At 35.5% G+C, this 17,890-nt stretch overlaps 1 protein-coding gene across 1 annotated transcript in view; it reads right to left on the bottom strand.

Moving 5' to 3' along the window:
• Positions 1-479: 479 nt before the first annotated feature.
• TM9SF2 (transmembrane 9 superfamily member 2) overlaps positions 480-17,890 on the bottom strand; it is a 30,097-nt gene continuing 12,686 nt past the window's right edge. Inside the window, exons 5-17 of the mRNA XM_017821098.1 lie at positions 17,423-17,552; positions 15,825-15,949; positions 14,851-14,962; positions 12,885-12,964; positions 12,691-12,799; positions 12,435-12,567; positions 12,082-12,201; positions 9,857-9,914; positions 9,070-9,229; positions 7,434-7,585; positions 6,293-6,404; positions 5,516-5,687; positions 480-1,642 (exon numbers count right to left, since the gene is read on the bottom strand). Of these exons, the coding sequence (XP_017676587.1) occupies positions 1,575-1,642; positions 5,516-5,687; positions 6,293-6,404; positions 7,434-7,585; positions 9,070-9,229; positions 9,857-9,914; positions 12,082-12,201; positions 12,435-12,567; positions 12,691-12,799; positions 12,885-12,964; positions 14,851-14,962; positions 15,825-15,949; positions 17,423-17,552 (1,531 nt within the window). The 3' untranslated portion in view covers positions 480-1,574. The remainder of the gene's footprint in view (positions 1,643-5,515; positions 5,688-6,292; positions 6,405-7,433; positions 7,586-9,069; positions 9,230-9,856; positions 9,915-12,081; positions 12,202-12,434; positions 12,568-12,690; positions 12,800-12,884; positions 12,965-14,850; positions 14,963-15,824; positions 15,950-17,422; positions 17,553-17,890) is intronic.

Raw genomic sequence — 17,890 nt, 5'->3', positions numbered from 1 at the left:
GGTCATCACAAAACCAGGGATAAGAAGAATATTCAATTTTATAAGTTTTAAAAACTTGAATCAAGAGTCACACTGCAGTTCACTCCACTAGTAAAGAGCAAACCCTTACCACATTCACCCTTTTCCTGTTTTCAGCATAAAACATGGAAGATTTATCTAAAATCAGCATTTCCTAGAGATTGCATGTTGGGAGGGGTGCAAGAAAAAACCTGTTCATGACATCTGAACAGAGCTGTGGCTGGGGACAGGCAGAGCACGAGTGCCCAGGCTGGGGACAGGCAGAGCACGAGTGCCCAGGTTAAGGTTCTTAAGAAAAGTAAACTGATAAGAATAACCGCCCCCAACCTTATGAATGGCAATTGGTACACAAAGTTTAATTTTAAATAAAATGTTACCAGTCTTGTGAAAACACGCCAAAAGCCGAATCGTGTTATGAGTCTAAAACTACCGAACAAGGTTTGAACAAAATACTCCATTTCCAAAAAAAAAGCAAATACAGGTTTAATGCCAGTCATCCAAAATCGACATTAGTCTCTTAATATAAGGCAAAAATAGTAATTTTCTTTAATTTTTTAACCTACAGTAAGTACAATCAGCAATAGTTGCCCTGTAGAATATGCATCATCAAGATCTAAAAGCAAGATCAGCAGAGAATGCTGACTCATGCATTGTAAGATCTTCTCAACATACTGACAATTCCATAGCAACTCTGGAAACGTTTCTAGGTTAAGGACTGGATTAATGCTGCAAAGTGGTTTTTTTAAATGTGTGTATAATTTAGTTCTCATGCGCCACAATCATATTTCCGTGTTATAGCCATGTAGCACAAACAACATTTCTTGCAGATCTAAGGGTGTGTCAATATACATTAAACCATAGAAAATGCCATAAAATACTCTATGCAATCTTTAAGCATCTATCTTCAATATAACTGTATTTACATATTTTAATGAACTTATGTAATAAGCCACTGAAGACATTTTTACAATGTTTATTAGATTATGAATTTATAAATTCAAGGACTCAAGAGGCACATAGTTTAAAAGGCCGAGAACACCAAAACTAATTAAGTCACAAAAATCAGAATATTTATGGATGTAATACCAGTAAAAAATAAAAATCACATCCAGCCTAAAAGCAACACTTCTTAAGAGTCATCCTTCAAAGTCAGCATAATAAAAAGTTCTCATTTCCCTCAAAGAAAAATAATTCATCCCACCTACCAAGCTAGAAAAACCTATTTACAATTGTACTTTGATCAGAAGTATCATTAAGTTGTGTAATACAGCCACTTCTACCCTGCCATTAGAATTTAACGTTTCTTTTAAAGTATAATTGTATTTACAAATGCATAAATACTGTAACTCTGATCTTCATTAAGATTTGAATGAAAACAGGTTGTTAAGTCACAATACAAACGTGTTAGTGTAAAAGTAGGTGCATATTCAGTATCATTCTCAAAGAACAGGAAGCCAATACTTCTGATAAAGCTCAAGTTCATCAGCAAGACCAGGTCTTTAAGTTACGTTAATGAAGATTAAACCTCTTCTGTGTTATTCTTTACATTGGTTTCTTCAGTCAACCTTCACTACGCTGTATATTTTGGTTACAAACCAAAAGCATGCAAAGAATCCAATTGTCCCTAAAAAAAAAAAAAAAAAGATAAAAGTTACGTGTTAGGAACACTGGCACAGGAGACACCCATTTCTACTTGTACTTCATGAATCAGGACATACGTGTATGCGATCTGCTATCCATAGTCTTCATATTAATCAGATCAGATAACGGAAAAGACAATGGAAAGTTACAGACAGTACCTGGTCTTTACAATCACCAACTACTCTATATAAAGTATCTCAATAACTTTACGATCACAGATCATGTGGAAGATTCTTGTTTTAAGATGTTTCTGTGTTATTTGTCTTACTACATATTCGTTCTTTGTTGTTTCAGTATGCTGCAGTCCAGCTCCTTCACATTGCTCCATTTCACCCTTCTTCAGTGACCAGTCACACACACTCAGCTGTCAGAATATTATTAGAGTTAATAAACCAATTAAACTGACAGCATCAAAGGGAGTTCTCATTTCTTAGTTATACTTTAAGGTCCCGGAAAATTGGAGCACTACCTTTATTTCTCCAAAGATCAAGATAATAGAAATTTTAAACCATAGTGTAGTTACTACACAACTTGTAGTTCCTACTGAAAACGTGTAATGTACCTCAACAATAAACACTTCTGAAATACTTAAGGCAGTCAAAGGGTATACACAAATCTGAACTGAACTTTAAGGATGAAAACCATTTCCCTGATAACTTAGCAGAATAAAAATAGCTTTATCCATTCTCTTGGTGAAACACCAACAGAAGCTTTTAATAAAAATATTATTCTGGATGTGAAATAGTTAATGCAGTTGGGCTTTGTTAATTTAACTGGATTACTTCAAAATTCAGCCTCAATCAGGATGATACTGGACTAAATAGCGTCTCAGAACACCTGTTACAGGAACCTTAATTTCCCACAAAAACTAAGACAAGAAAAAAGCCATGAAGATTATCTGATTTTTGCCTGAGTACTTCTTCTAAAATCATAGCCTTAACTTATGCAAGAGCCAAGGAAGTTCTTTAAAGGAAAAAGATGCCTTTATTTTAGATCTGGTAAGAGGCACAACAAAATTTGTGTGGTAACTCACTCGCTAGAAAACCTTGAAAGAAACCATGAATGATATCATGGTAATTTTCTTTTTCCCTTTACGCTTCCTAAACTACTGATGTTTAACTGACTCATTTACTATGATACGTAGTTGTGGTCCCAGCTGTGAATCAAAGGTTTGTCATGTAGCTCCCGGTATTTTGCCTGCTGAGTCTGATCAATGACCTGGAATGCAGTATGGATGCAAGTGCCTGAAGCATGTGTTACATAGCAGCAGGGCACTGTCAAAACCCTTCCTGATACTGACAATTTTTAACAGATGAGTAAGCAGCAGCAGAATAGTTTTGATACAACAATTATGATTTTTTCCTTTTAGCTTCTTTATCATCCTGACATGGGAAAAGTCAGTTGCCTTTGGGAACAGATTTTGCTAAACTACTAATATGCTTTTTTGTTTAAGAAACTGGAGAATTCCTTGTCTCTTCACCCCATGTTTTAACTTCTTCAGTAAAAACTTATCTCAGGGCACTTCCGTAAATCTCAGAGAACTGAGCATACCTGCTCTCGAGTTCTTATCAACCTAAATGAACAAAATTATTCTTAAATGCAAGGAATAGGATTATTCCCTGAAATTAGAAGATAATTTGCACTTAATCTTGTGGGAAGTAGACAAAAAAAATCATTAAGTGTATGATGTTTCAAAGTTCTAACCATCTGGTTAACTTCATATGTATTCTCCCGATTTCAATATAGAAACTGAAAATTTAAAACCCCAAGAGTATACAAACTCTGAAAGCGTGGTTCAAGTTGCACAGCACAACTCACATCTCCACTGTCCCAATTACAAAGACTGCCACAGAAAGCATCTAAGGGGGCTGAGAATAAATTACCTCCTCTTTGCATGCTTGTGAACCTACCCTAAAAATGACTCCCCAAATCTGCTGGCAGGCACTGCACAGCCACTTGGTCAACAGAAAGTAAACACATGAGCAAAGGAAAAGGGGGATGCACCAGGCACATCTTAATGCCTCTAGACAATGTCATGTGACATGACTGACTTGAAAGAATATGGGCAAAAGATGGAAATTATATGGGTACCTGAATTGCAGAAAGGCAGCTCGATGAAATCTCTGCACAGAAAATTACTGTAAATTCCCCTGAATGTGTGCACTCCAGAATTACTACACACATCCAAAGTAAACGGAGTGAACAAAGGAGAAAGGGTAAACACAGTCCTGGTTTTGGGCAGACATGCTGATCATCTGTGGGAAAAGCTGGTGAAACTAAATTAATTGACCTTACACTTATGTAAGGCCTAATTATTTTTCACGCTACTTTGTTAGTTTGTACTGCATTTAAAAATTGATCTACATACAGCACTACCCATTCATTTCTAGTTGAACAACCATGCATTCTTTGATTCCTTAGTTCAATGACACTATCAGTAAACCCAGAGCAGAAATAAAGGTTAAAGAGAAAAGCAGTGTGAGAAGGAAAACAAAGTGAGCAAGGGAGGCAGAATCTCTGACTTAGAATGAAGGATGGAAGATAAAACTAAACCCTTCTGGAACCCAGCTTGATCAGTTTTCATTTCATTTCGAGATTATATAATGTACCTAAGTCCCATTCCTTCCTTTTAACAGGCAATGACCCAAGAAAATCCTTGCAGGCCATTGCTCCTGTTCATCATCATCATCTGCATTGTCATGGTGCACAAACAGCTTCAATATTTCCTTAGCTGAAGTGGCAATGTCTTTGAATAATATTCAGTTATACTTAAAATGAACTCCATTCTCAAATGTCAGTTCTTTTCTCATTAGACCATTTTTGCTCTCCTGTGGTAAGTGGAAATGAAAATTCTATTTAATAGTTACAGTGAGATCTGTATTAAAAGCTCTGATGGCAAGCCATTTGTATTCTAGGAAGCCTCAAAATATAGCGTGCATGCATAAATATGCATCAAAGCCTTCAGAATCATTAAATGTCATCATAAACTTGTAAAACTTGAAATTATTTAAACCATTGGTTCAAAATAGTTTCAAAAAATATTGCTCTATATGGTAAAGTATACAAAGACAGATTGTATTCTGCTGGAGCAAAACATAGAATTCTTGAGATTTTTTGAGGAGTTGGAGGTTGCAGTTTCAGTGGAGACTTTTTGCCTTTTCACTGCCATTCTTCCACCTTAAACAAGTGACATATGTGTCTGACTAAAGGTTCCTTCTTAGTACTGAAGATGACAATGGATGATTTTGTGGCCTCATCTCACATACTGAAGAGGAAATGAAAAGGCAACACCTAAGACAGGTGTTTTTCCAGAAGCTCACAATGAGGATTACAAGGTTCTGACGAGATTGATACAAAAAATGTCAGAGAAATTCTGTCTGCTTTTCATGTCACTTCAATGCAATAAAGAAAAAAGCATTCTCTGTCAATTTTTATTCCTCTCTCTTCCTCTTTTCCTTCCTCCTATTCCACAAAAGCTGCAATTTTTATCTTGACACTGTAACTTACATACTTGATTGTGTGTGATTTGAAGTGTGCTTCTCCGAAGACAACTAATTTTAAAAAATGAGTTTGTCATATGACTAACATAAGAATGAAATCTGGAGAAGTATTTATCACATATTTGAAGACCTAATTATTGGCCACACCTCAAATTAGCAGTAGTTTTGCCTCATCCTCACTTAATCTCTTTCACTAAAATTTGTGATCAGAGTTGCAATATGCCACATAACTACCTGGAAAAAAAATCAAAGACATACGTAATTTTTAATTCTGTATCAAGGTAAATTTTGCCAAGGATTCTACTGTGCAAAACTAAAGGTAGACTCAAAATTTAAAGTTAACGTTCAATACTTACCTGTGAAGAGGAAGAAGATCAAAACCATAATCATGGTATAACCGAAATACAAAATGGTGCTAGCTGTTCCTGTGATTTGCAGTTTAGAAAAAAAATAATGTATTGCATATATTAGGAAATAAACTGCAGTGAAACCACTAGTGAGAAATGAACGCCACTGCCAGTGATAGTCCTAGAAGGAGTGAGGAAAAAAGAAGTATTAGTAATAGTGCACTTCTAATGCACTGACTCTACTACTCAATGCAGAGCTACTTTTTCTATATAACTTTGTCCAAAGGTGAGGTTTTATAGGTTTTTCTATCTACAGGAAAAAGAACTATATACAATTAATACTGCTTTTATTACACCATTCACAATTCAAGATAAGAAACCTAAGGATCAATATCAATTAAACAAAATACTAAACCCCCCAAATAAGCCAGATGTACTTATTTCCAGCCACTGAGATTTTTTTTCCCAAGGGTAGGCATGTCCAAAATGCACTCTGACTGAAAAAAGTTAATGGATTAGTTTAGCATGTTCAGAAAACAGGGCGTTAGAACCTTAAGATGTGATATCTGACTTAGCAGTACCTAGCGCAGGCTTTTAATATTTGTTACAAGTTTTGCCAAAAGTTGCCCCCTTCGCTTTTGAAAGACATGGCTGAAGCACATCTCATCCAGTAATGTTGTTCACGTTGAATAGTGGAATACTTATTTTCAATCGCAGAAGTGTTAACTTCTTTTTTAAGCACTCTTAAAACAATATCGAGTTTGAATACTGAAGAGCATTTCTTACCTCTGCACATAGATGGAAGTAGCAGAGCAATATTGTAGCCTCAGAACATGTAATAACCAAAATAATGAATACCAGAAACAGGAAACCAAACATGTAATACATCTGGTGGGACCTATAAAAAGGAGTTAAAAAAAATTAAAATGGCCACTGTGGTAATATTATCTCTTCATATGCAGTAATATCATCTTCACATGAAGTACTTCACTTCCTTTTGAAGTACTGTCAGTTGTGTGACCATACAATTGACTAATTTATTTTCAAACTAAAGAAGAGGTGCCTTGGCAGCTCAGTCTGACAACAGTAAGAAAGCAATCCCAAAGTATGCTCCTTGTTGGGATTTTAGGAAAGAAATTACATAATGGTGAAACTATAGTTCCAGTGAAGTCAGCATGACCTCTTCCACTGACTTCAGCAGAACTTGGATTTCACCTCACATTTCAATCAAAGAGGCAGAGCTGCAAAACAACAAGAAATGTCAAATGCTGTAGCTGTCTGTGTTGGGTAGAGGCACCTATTCAAGGTTCAGAAGCAGTTTAACAAGATCCAGTAACTAAATTGTGCCAGAAGGAAGACAAATTCCTCACAGTAGATTAGTTTGTCAGTGTGCTATGAGCTCACATCAAAATTCACTTATACTGGGCTAGTCTTTGGTGCTTTATTTTTTAAAATAATTACTCTCTTGGTTCCTTTATAATGATTTCACAAGAATTTGTTCTCAATTTGTTTTTTTTCTCCTGAGAGTATTAATACTTTTCTAGCCTAACAACAACTACAAAAAACCCCCTCAAGTCAATTCTAATATTCTTACTACTTTTAAGTTATATGCCCTATGTCACCTTCAGAAACACTTCCACATGAAATCAGAGGAGTAGCACGAGAAAATGAACTATCTGAATATTGTAGGTCAGCTGTAAATTGTTAAGCCACCTCTCTACACACACCAACAAGCAAAACAGGCACTGAGTATCTTCAAACTCACAAAATATTAAAAGATGTTAACATTCAAATTTTTATCGAACCAATATTATGGTAACCCTGCATCGCCAAAAATCAGGCAAAGCATCTTGAAGAAAAACTTAAACAAAAAAAAATTACCACTTTTTGTGATAGAGAAAACTCAAATAGGTTGTGGTTAACTTACCAAATACTATTGAGAATAAAGAACAACTGTATAAAGATACATCCAAAAGGAAGAATCCCTCCCATGACAATACCAGGTAATGGCTTCGTATAGAACGATTGCTCAGGAATCTGACGAGGAATTTGATTTGTGCGAACAGGATGTTCAATAGCCTTTAAACAAAATAAGAAATTGCTAAATAAATAAAATGTCAAATTACAGGACTACCTTTTTGCTTTCTTTTTAAAATGAGTGGTGACAAAAGTCTGCACTTTGTTTTGAACATGTGCATACCCAGCTACCTACATTTGCTTTCAGCTACAGACAGCTCTTACTGAAAACATATGACAGATATTTTGAACTTTGCTTTTTGTTTTTGCTTATCTATCCTCTGTTACAGAGCCTGACCTGATTTATCACTTTTCAGCTGGTAGTAGTGGTGGTGCAGACTCCTGCCTTCCCCTTCTAAAAATCTCTTCATGTTGTTTTTCAGGACTTACTTCAAGAATCACATAAGGATTCTTACATGAATCCTTTTAAATGGAGAGGATTCAAGCTAGCAATTAAATCCTACTTTAAGATGCATGCATGGTGGGAGAAAAAAATTTAAAGGCAGATAAATGCATACTTTTCCATCTTTCCCCTTTCATAAAGATTACATCAGAAGCATCAATAGATACTAGCTAGGTACTTGCTTTCTGATTTGATTTTCACGTTTTTGTGGCACCTACCATGTTGCCTTATTAGTTTATCAAATCATCCCTTCTTAAAGGAAGTGCCCCTGTACAGTGCAGGGGGACTTGCTGGAATTTCAACATGGTTATCAGAAAAAAAACATTGAATTCTGGTTAAGAAAAAGAGGATAACTGCACAGTTGACTTAAAAAGTGCCTAAAGTGCCTTTTAAGGTAATATTCTGTGAAAGTACTACACAAGATCTACAAAGACAGAACTCTGGCTTCCGAAACAGGAAAAAAGCCACAAAAATATGTGAACTTAGAGATATTTATGTTTGTGGGGGATAGTAAACTAGTTTTTAAGGGAAAAAAAAAAAGACCCACCAATCTCATTATTTAATGATTTGGTCACCCAATTATGAAATGTTTGGTCACCAGTGACACAAAGAGCCCTCATACAAATAAGTAAAATTGATCAGTTTAGGAGAAAATCCCAATTAATGTCTGCCAAGCAGTGATAACCATTTACAGAACACTTATGGAAAGAGGATAATTCACAGGAGAACTCTAGCAATTTTATCAGAAAATATCCTCAGTGTAGTGGGCAAACAGGAACAAAAAATACATGAGGAAAACCACAAATGCCTACGTTCCCTTATGTTTGCTGAGTCAACTAATTTTTTCAGTAATGAAGATGCTAATTAAAATAAAAATTAAATTAAAAATACTGACTTATCTGTAGCAGTCACTCAAAAAAAAATACAATACCCCAACTATTGCAGAGAAATATCAGCCCCAACAACCAACTGAATATCAAAGCCTTAGACTTCCAAGATCAGATATCTAAAAGTTCTGAAGTAACTGAACAGAACTGAAACCAACAATGCAACTAGCTCAGGGGTAATAGCCTATACAGTGAAAAATATTTATGTGTGTATATATGTATATACACTTACAAAACAACTTCTCAGAAACACTTACATTTTTCTTAAAACCGAAGTAGGCACCAATAAATGTCAACGGTACAGATATGCAAAACCAGAGTGCCAAAATAGCAACCAAAGTACCAAATGGAATAGCTGCTGAAGAGCCTTCTCCCCAGAGAATGAGGTTCATGATAAAAAAATCCGCAAATACAATTCTGAAAAATACACAGAGCACAGAAATACTCCTTAACATTTTATAATGTTAACAAAAGAATAGCACTGTACTAAGATTTCAGTGTAAATCTCTGTTAAAACCAAATGACACACGAAATATCAAAACAAAGAGGTCAAACAAGAAATTCTTTGTTAATCCACTGGGACTGAACTCCAGCAGGAGCTGACGTTCCAATTAAGCTATTTCAAATATATGCTTGTCTTAACTAGACTTAAAGGTACGACTGCTTGCTGTGATTAAGTAGAAAAATTTATCAGTGGTTATACAGTATATGACACTATATAAGACCAACTACAGTGTGGTGAGAGAAAGAGCCCAGATAACAGAAGAAAGCAATGAAAAATTGGTCTGTCTAAAACTTTCTACTATCAAAATGCTTTTTCTTAGTCAACATTTTTATATGGCAAGAGTAAACAAATGCTTACAAAAATAAATACCACTAACGTATTCATCTTTATCAAAAGCACTGTGATGATACTCTTGTAACTTCCAAAATAAAGGGACGATGTAATAAGATTTACTTGTATAGCTGAAACTTAAGAAATTAGCTATGCATGTCAGAGACGCAATTTAATTCTGTTAATCATGGTGGTATTTCTCAACTTACCCAGGACAAAGAAATGATGTCAGCAGGACATTTGTTTTCCATTTCTCACCTCCAAATGCTGTATTAAAACATTTGACAGATATCAAAACATGCATTAGGCTCACAACTATTAATTTTCCAGTCCATTTACCTGTTATACTTAGCTTGCAAATACTCAAATAACGTGCTATCATGCCCAAATTTAAAACAGTAAACTAAACCTTCAGTAATAAAACTAAATTTCCTTATCATATTGCTTAGCCACAGAGCTTCAAAGCAAAGAAAAGTCTCAGACCAAGGTCAGGAAATGTATCCAACTAAAACTGTGTCTCTGACCAGTTCATCTGCTAAAAGAAGGACATAGATTTGGAGTTCTTTTAAGTCTTTAAAAAACATCTTAAACCTGGAGTGATTAAGAAGTTAAAGCTTTCTAGCATTTGACTGCAGGTTTCAGTAGGAAAATATTCATAAATATGTGAAAACCAAGTTTAACAGTTTTCTTGAAATAATTCTTGCCTGTGAATCTTACAAGAGACTCAGGACTAACATGCTTACAGAACCAGTGATGTTCTCTTGAGTCTTAACAGCATTAAGCAGTGGTGATACCAAAAGACCAAAGATAGTTTTATTAAGAAAATCTTTATGAATTTGCACTGTGCTGATAAAAATTCTAGTCAGTATACTTTCAAATTAAAATATCCTGCTGGAATTCAGTGAAGCTGATAATTTCATATGAGCACTGCCATAATGACATGCTTCTTTATTTCAAGAGTCAGAAGTGATTATGATTAGAGTGATTTTAATTAAGTTTCTATTTCTTCATAAAAACTTGGTAGAACATGGCAGCGGTTATTAAGATTAACCATTTAATTTCAAGTCAGGTTTCATTTTTTAAATGCAATGTTGAAAAAAAAAAACCCAACTTTTAAAACTGGATATCTGTTTCAGTTGCATTTTGGTTTGTCTCACATTACTTTATTTGTATACTATAAGGAAAAATATTCATGCTTGCATGGTCTATCCAGGGTATGAACCACCTCACGTTATAACAAAAACATCACCGGATCAGTCACTCACTATCTTAGAAGTTAAACACGACATTCAAAGATCAGCTAAGTGATTCCCAGTAAGTATAATATGAAATACAATCATTAATAGCCAGATCTCCACCAAAGAAACAGGATTCAATTTATCATCAATACACTTCAAAATATCCTTCAAAACACATAACATACAGCACGATGTAAAGAATAATTCTGTCCTCAATTATGCTCTTCATACTAAAATCTCCTTCTGTTTAAATCTAACTGGCTTGGAGATTAGGAAGAGGAATAGTTTGTTATCACATCACCACCACTGTGGTAAAACTCCCTACAAGATACAAACCCACTTTTCCCACTGGTTCTCCCCACATGAAAATTACAAAATAGTTAGAAGAAACAACTCCAATGTCTACTGCCAGGCTGAAGTTCAGAAATAAACTCCTCTAATCGTGTATATTCTGAACTAAAGTAGTCTAAAAGATTCACCCCTCTCAGTCAAAAGAGTCTTTTATCTTGAGCAAGGTAATTAAACAAGCTGTATGTAGAATGCCATGCTTCACCTTGAAACAAACCAGAGGGTAGAGGAGTCAACCTTTTGAGGCTGGTAGACAGTTCTTGAAACAATAGCTGGGACCAGTGAAGGAAAGCAGTATCCACTAACTCCTGTCAGGGGCCTAAACACTGTTGGGTTGACTTCTACAACTAAAGAACACCTAATAATCCTTCTTCCTGCCACAGTCTGATAAGCACTACTCTCCTACAGACCTAGGAACTAGCTAAAAAGAGGTGACAGTCACAGGCATGCAAGAACTGAGGTTCATGACTTGGGGGTGAGGGTGAGTGTTACCAAGAAACACTGATGGCTAAAACTAAATGCAGGTTTGCATCATCCCCCCAACTATAGGAAACAGAAGTACAAAACTGTCTGACATAATGAGCTCAGTACTAGTAAAATGAAATTTGCTTCCCAATTTCACAAATACATAGTAGCAAGAGCAATTCAAGGTCTTTGGTCATGCTTACATCCAAATGAGTGTAACCATGTTAGTGTTCTATATGTATTTTCTGTTCTTACGGTAAGTACGCTTCTCCAATTTGCCCTAAGGGAAACTACAAACAGTGCTGCAAAATAAAAATCAGTTCTGTGATGATAATTTACTTTAATGAACTTAAGCCTTGTCATTTTCAATAACTTTTACTCACATTTGTAGAATCTGGCAGCAACATAACCAGCTGGAGTTCCAAGCAGTACCCACAAAACTACAGCACAGGTCATTAGAGCTCCCCTGTTAGCAGGCGACAAAAATCCCAGGCAGGCAAAAACTGTGAAGTAGAGATGCACACCTGTATAAAGTGTCTGTAACTTAAAACCAGTACATCAGTTATCTTAAAATCTGTGTATACTAAGTTGCATGTCTACTATATCAGCTCGGGTGTTTTTAATGACTTTTAAGAAATTTCTAGAAAAAACTATACTGCTATTTTTACTAGTACCACGCAACTAGCAGTGAAAAATCATCTGTATTCAACTGATTCCTCTCCACTTAATTACTTACACAGGGTGACAAAAGTCATTATTAAGATCTGTGTGCCAGAGCCTAGAAAAACAGACAACAGCATTCCTTTTCTTGGGGGCCTGAAAATATCACCATGAACCAGTTTCCAGCCAAATTCTTCTTGTGCATCTTCCTGTAAAAGAAATACACCTATTTTAACACAGTAGATTGCCATTTAAATAGCCTGTTACAGCTATACATTTATCTGAAAAAATTACGTTCTGAATAAATTTTAGGAGGTACATTTTAGACTTACAGTGGAATCCATCTGATTGTATCTTGCAATGTCTTTATGCAGTGTCCTCAGCATAATCATAGCTACCATTCCAGACAGAAAGAGTACAATCACCAAGGAATTCATAATACTGAATTAAAAAAAAGAAAATCATCATTCAAACTGCAATGTAAACACTTCAGTACAGTACACTTGAAGGCAAATTTTCTTCTCACCTAAACCACTGGATGTGAGTGTGAGGCATGGATTCCAAAATATAATCCCATCTTGATGCCCACCTGATACTTTTTTCTTCCTGAAAGAGTAAACACATGAGCTTCAGATACAGTTAGTATCCAACTTGCACATTTACAAGCTGATGTTCATGCAAAGCAGTCTTAAATCTTATGACTAAGTGAATTTAGTGCTCCATGCCTAAAATAGTTTAGTAATGACTACCTATAAAAAACATAAGATTTGACCATAGAATTGAAACCAAAAATATTTTCTGATTTTGAGCACCTGTCTTCTTAAGACATAAAGGCCTATCAAATTAATTTAATTCTGCTTCCTCCCTTCAAGACTTATAGGAGTTCACCTGGAATTCAAATCACCAGCAGAATAATAAAAAAACATGCATTTTTTAGCATACGTAAGTCCACACAAAGAAACTAAGCTATGCTATGCAGTTTCCAGCACAGCACTTCACTCTCTAGATAGTGGTCTGTCCAAATTATCCTTTGCTTTCATACAACCTCACTGCAGTACCAACTATCAATCCAGTTACAAACAGCTTTTACTGCAAGACAGATGAGGAGACAATACTACAGAACTTATACTATTAGTAGAGGGAAACAAATTATTCCTTCAGGCATTTCAACCATCAATCAGAAACACTTCAAGAAGAGCATTTCTTTGTTTTATTTTGTACAGTAAATATGAAAAAAAGGAATAGACAGTGCTGATTAACCTGAAGATTGCTATTAAACAAACCACAAACACTACTATCAAGTAATAGGATTGGCTAGGTGTCTTTCTGATGGGATGTTATTTCAGTAATTTATGCAACAGCAAGAGTGCTTTCCAGAAAAGTCAGTTTTTGAAAATATAAAAAACAATGGGTTAAAAAATTTAGCCAAGGTCAAATATCTGGTTCACTGAGGTAATAAAACTAGGTCTCAAAGCAAGCAACAAGTTTCTAAAACAGTATAAATGATTCTAAGATAGAACTGCATTTTTCATCATACCTAGACTGTCTTTTTTCTGTCTTACTGAGATGACCTGATCTGCCAACACAACAGAATTTCAGAAGACTACCTCCAATTGATATAACACTGTGCACAGTACAGCAACACATACAAATAAGATGGGCATGTCATTTTTTAAGGAAGAACAATATAATAGCATGAAGCTAAGGTCATTCTTAATTACAAACTTCTCACAGGTTTTCAGAAATACTTGCTTTTCAGTATACAAATTCATTTCAGCATCATAACTGATATAATTTCTCAAAATACAATTATTACCTCATACATAGTATAATCCCTTTAGAGTATATTTCTTATACCATTTATTGTATTTTGAACTTAGTCTTAGATTAAGAGTACAAAATCTTGGGAAACAGTTTGTCCAGCAAAACTCATTTAAAAGAAAGGAAAAATCAACAAAGAACCCCTATCTTATTTGTCACCAGAAGAAGACACATTCAAGTATCACTGCTCCCCTGCAGTTGCCTGATATACTGCTCCTCTGCTTTTCAATAAAGAGTAGCAGAACAAAAAATACCAGCTTCCAACTCTTTTGTCGTTTTTCATGGGAGTAAGACCCTAGAAAGAAGGCGGCTTTTGCATCAGGAGAGCAGAAAATGATCAGCTTCAACCTATGTACAAGAGTAATTTGATGAAACACACAGCTTCTCAGACTTAAGAGTCTGGATTGAAAAATAATCTACCAGAAAACCTAGGTAAACATGCAAATGGGATTCTTTTAAAAACCACATTTCTCACTCAATCTGTGTGTGGTGGTACGCAGAATTGTAAAGCATGTGGTTAAATTCCAAGTCACCGCTGATATTCCAGTTCAAATAAAGTTTTAAAACTACAAATTTACTATTTTGAGCTAATTTTAGTTGTCCATCTTTAAAATTCAGAGTATTAATGCATGATTTTAAGAGGTAACTACCAGAGAAATCTTAGTACTCACTTGAAAAGAAACTGAGTATGTATAAGCAATTTTTACTTCTCCACTAGCCTTATTATTTATATCCATAGGTGCTCCTGAGCAGTCGGGGTTGTCTGGATTAGTGTGCTTGTAACTGCAGGAAGAAAACACACAAAATGAAAGCTGCTTCACTGACAACACTCTTAAGAAAGAATTAATTCATCTTACAAAAGCATATCAAGCATTCTTCCCTTAAATATAGAAATTGTTCTTAATGTCTCAAAAATTTCAGAACTCATAAGGAAGGTATCATAAGCTCAGGACTTTTTGAAACTTGAACTTTTTAAACAAGAGTTATCTCTTCTAAAATGGAAAATATAGAGAGCACAGTCTCTAAAGCAGCGTGCCAAAAATGAAACAGGTCTGAGTACTGCTAAGAACTCCAAAACACTCAAAAAGTTACAACACCAGAATTACTAACTTCTGTAATAAAAGAATACTTTCAACTGAACCAACAATGCCACAAGTTCAGTTATATGACGAAAAGAAAAACAACATGCTAAGAAATAATACAACAGATATCAGTTTTGCAAAAGCCACATAAAACACCTGAACAACTGACAAGTGTATCTGTGAAATCATTCTATTCAAATCCTGATTGCTGAAGACATGAAATGTTGCACTTCAATTACGCTTCCATCAGGTACTGGTGGAACATCCGATACAAGACAAATGTCCCCCAGTTGGGAAAAGAGGGTTCTACATGCACTACACCCCCCCCACACCCCACCAATACTTCCAGGTTTTATTTTATCTTTTCTTGGCCCAAACAGGAAACAGTTCACCGAGATCCACTGAATTCAGAACAAAATCACATTAGAGTGTCCTACACTACACTACATCTAATCTACAGGTCACATATCTGAAAAACTTCTGACTACCAGGAGGTCCCCAGATCAAAGCAAATATCTTGGGATGGATCACTTTTTGATGAAAAATTACTGCCGAATACTAACCTTTTTGGTTCAAGTTTAGCAGCAACTAGTCTTGCTCCTAGAGCTTCATTTTCCACAACATGGTAATATATTTTTATGTCAACATGGTTGAAAATATAAAAGGTATCTTTATCGTGGAATTCTGACTGCAATGATAAAAGATGACATTAAACAATCAAAAAGATATAGACATCTAAAAGCCTTAGGCAGAAGCTTACATAACACAGACTGCATACCATTTTCTGTCAAGTTCTCCTACAATATGAATGTGAGATTCTGTGAATACAAAGACAGTAAAATGCATCCCTGCATTAAAAAGACAAGCTAGAAAAGTTAATGCTAAGAACAGTCTACTATACCTGAAAAGTAGAAAAATGAATTTAAAGTATTTATAAAATATATTTCTGTAACTGAAGATGTCCTATTTTATTTAAGTAGCAAACTGAATAGATAACTGTGACAACAGAACCTTCCAAGACAAACAACGCAAATAAATGCTCTCTGTGACGGAACCACCCTGACATTTGAAACCAAAGATGCACAGGGATGAACTGCATGCAGCAGCCAGGAATGCTAAATACAAACCTCAGGTGAAGGGAAACATTGCTTTGGAATTTAGTCAGTAAAAGAGGTTCTTAAATCACCAGCTGTGATTTAACAGCTGTGTCTACTGAAGCTCAATTAGGACTTCTTAAGGGTTCTATCCCCACCCTTTCCACCCTAATTATAAGAATAGTTTTATAAATCTCCTTCAGTTACCTCTTCAAGGCTTATTTTCTCTTTATTAAAAGCAAGTATTTAAATAAGATTAAAAGAATACTGACAGATTACATATTTGATCATAAATGCATCCATTCATATAGAGCCTCTGAAACCAATTTATTATGGAGGCAAGGAAACAAAACTGGAAATTGCGGAAACTGTTGTCTTTGGTAAGATCTATTAAGTAAAACCAGCCATTCTGAAAAAACCAAACGCTATTCCAAGTTCTTAGTGACCTCTCCATGGAGGAGGTCTCAGATAATCTAAAGACCTCCTGGACTTTCTACTGCATTCTTATCCCCTGCTTTCAGTGCATTTATCCAGACCTCCACCACCTAATCCAATAGATCTACCAGAGGAGAATTTTGTTAATGCAGAAATCTTACCTTATGCCTTCTTCCATTAGTTCCCAGTTTTAGGGAAGGAATCCTTCAAAAAGTATTGATTTCTGCACAGTTACAAACATACCTATGCAAATCTGATACCATGAAAACACTTCTATCTCACAGAAATGTAAAGTCCAAGCGCTCAAATATTTCAGCTTCTTTGGTAATGAATATAACGTGCTTTCCTTCACCTTTACCCTTCAGATGTACTAAATGATATGCTATGCATGTTCATCCCTTGATCTTTCAGAGCCCTTCTGTATTCCACAGCATAAGAGACAAGGTTCTTAGGCTTAGATCAGGATTTCAAATTGTGGTACTTGCAGAGATATCAAAACACTGAGTTGTTTTTGGGCCACACGGGTTCTCAAGACAGCAAGGACTTTCCATAGAAACATACATAGGAGAAATGCCAGTCTTTAAATTAGTAAAAATGGGATATTAAAAATATATATAATTGCATAAACATACGTTAATAACACAGGCATCTTTTGGACGGCCATCTTCAGTAATGTAACAGCCAATAGGAAAACCAGGATTGCAGAACCTCTGGCCATCTTCCACATCATAACACCAGGTCACAGGCATGTTGTCCACAATCCTGTAAATAGCAGTGACATTTGACAATTTTTCAAAATCATAGAATCAGCTGGGTTGGAAAGGACCTCTGAGATCATCAAGTCCAACCCTTGATCCACTACCGCCGGGGTTACTAGACCATGGCACCAAGTGCCACATCCAGTCTCATCTTAAAAACCTCCAGGGATGGTGAATCCACCACTTCCCTGGGGAGCCCATTCCAATGCCTGATTACCCTCTCTGTAAAGAATTTCTTCCTAAACTACACGGTGTAATGGAAACAACACCAGATTAACATTAATCTAACTCTGCTAACATTCATTATTGGTAAATTAACTAAAAGAATAATACTTCTTTCAC

This window comes from Lepidothrix coronata, unplaced genomic scaffold (assembly GCF_001604755.1).
Source record: "Lepidothrix coronata isolate B3197 unplaced genomic scaffold, Lepidothrix_coronata-1.0 Scaffold88, whole genome shotgun sequence".
NCBI classification, from domain to species: Eukaryota; Metazoa; Chordata; class Aves; order Passeriformes; family Pipridae; genus Lepidothrix; species Lepidothrix coronata.
The sequence above is the reverse complement of the archived record's forward strand: the minus strand, read 5'-3'. Positions and strand labels throughout refer to the sequence as shown.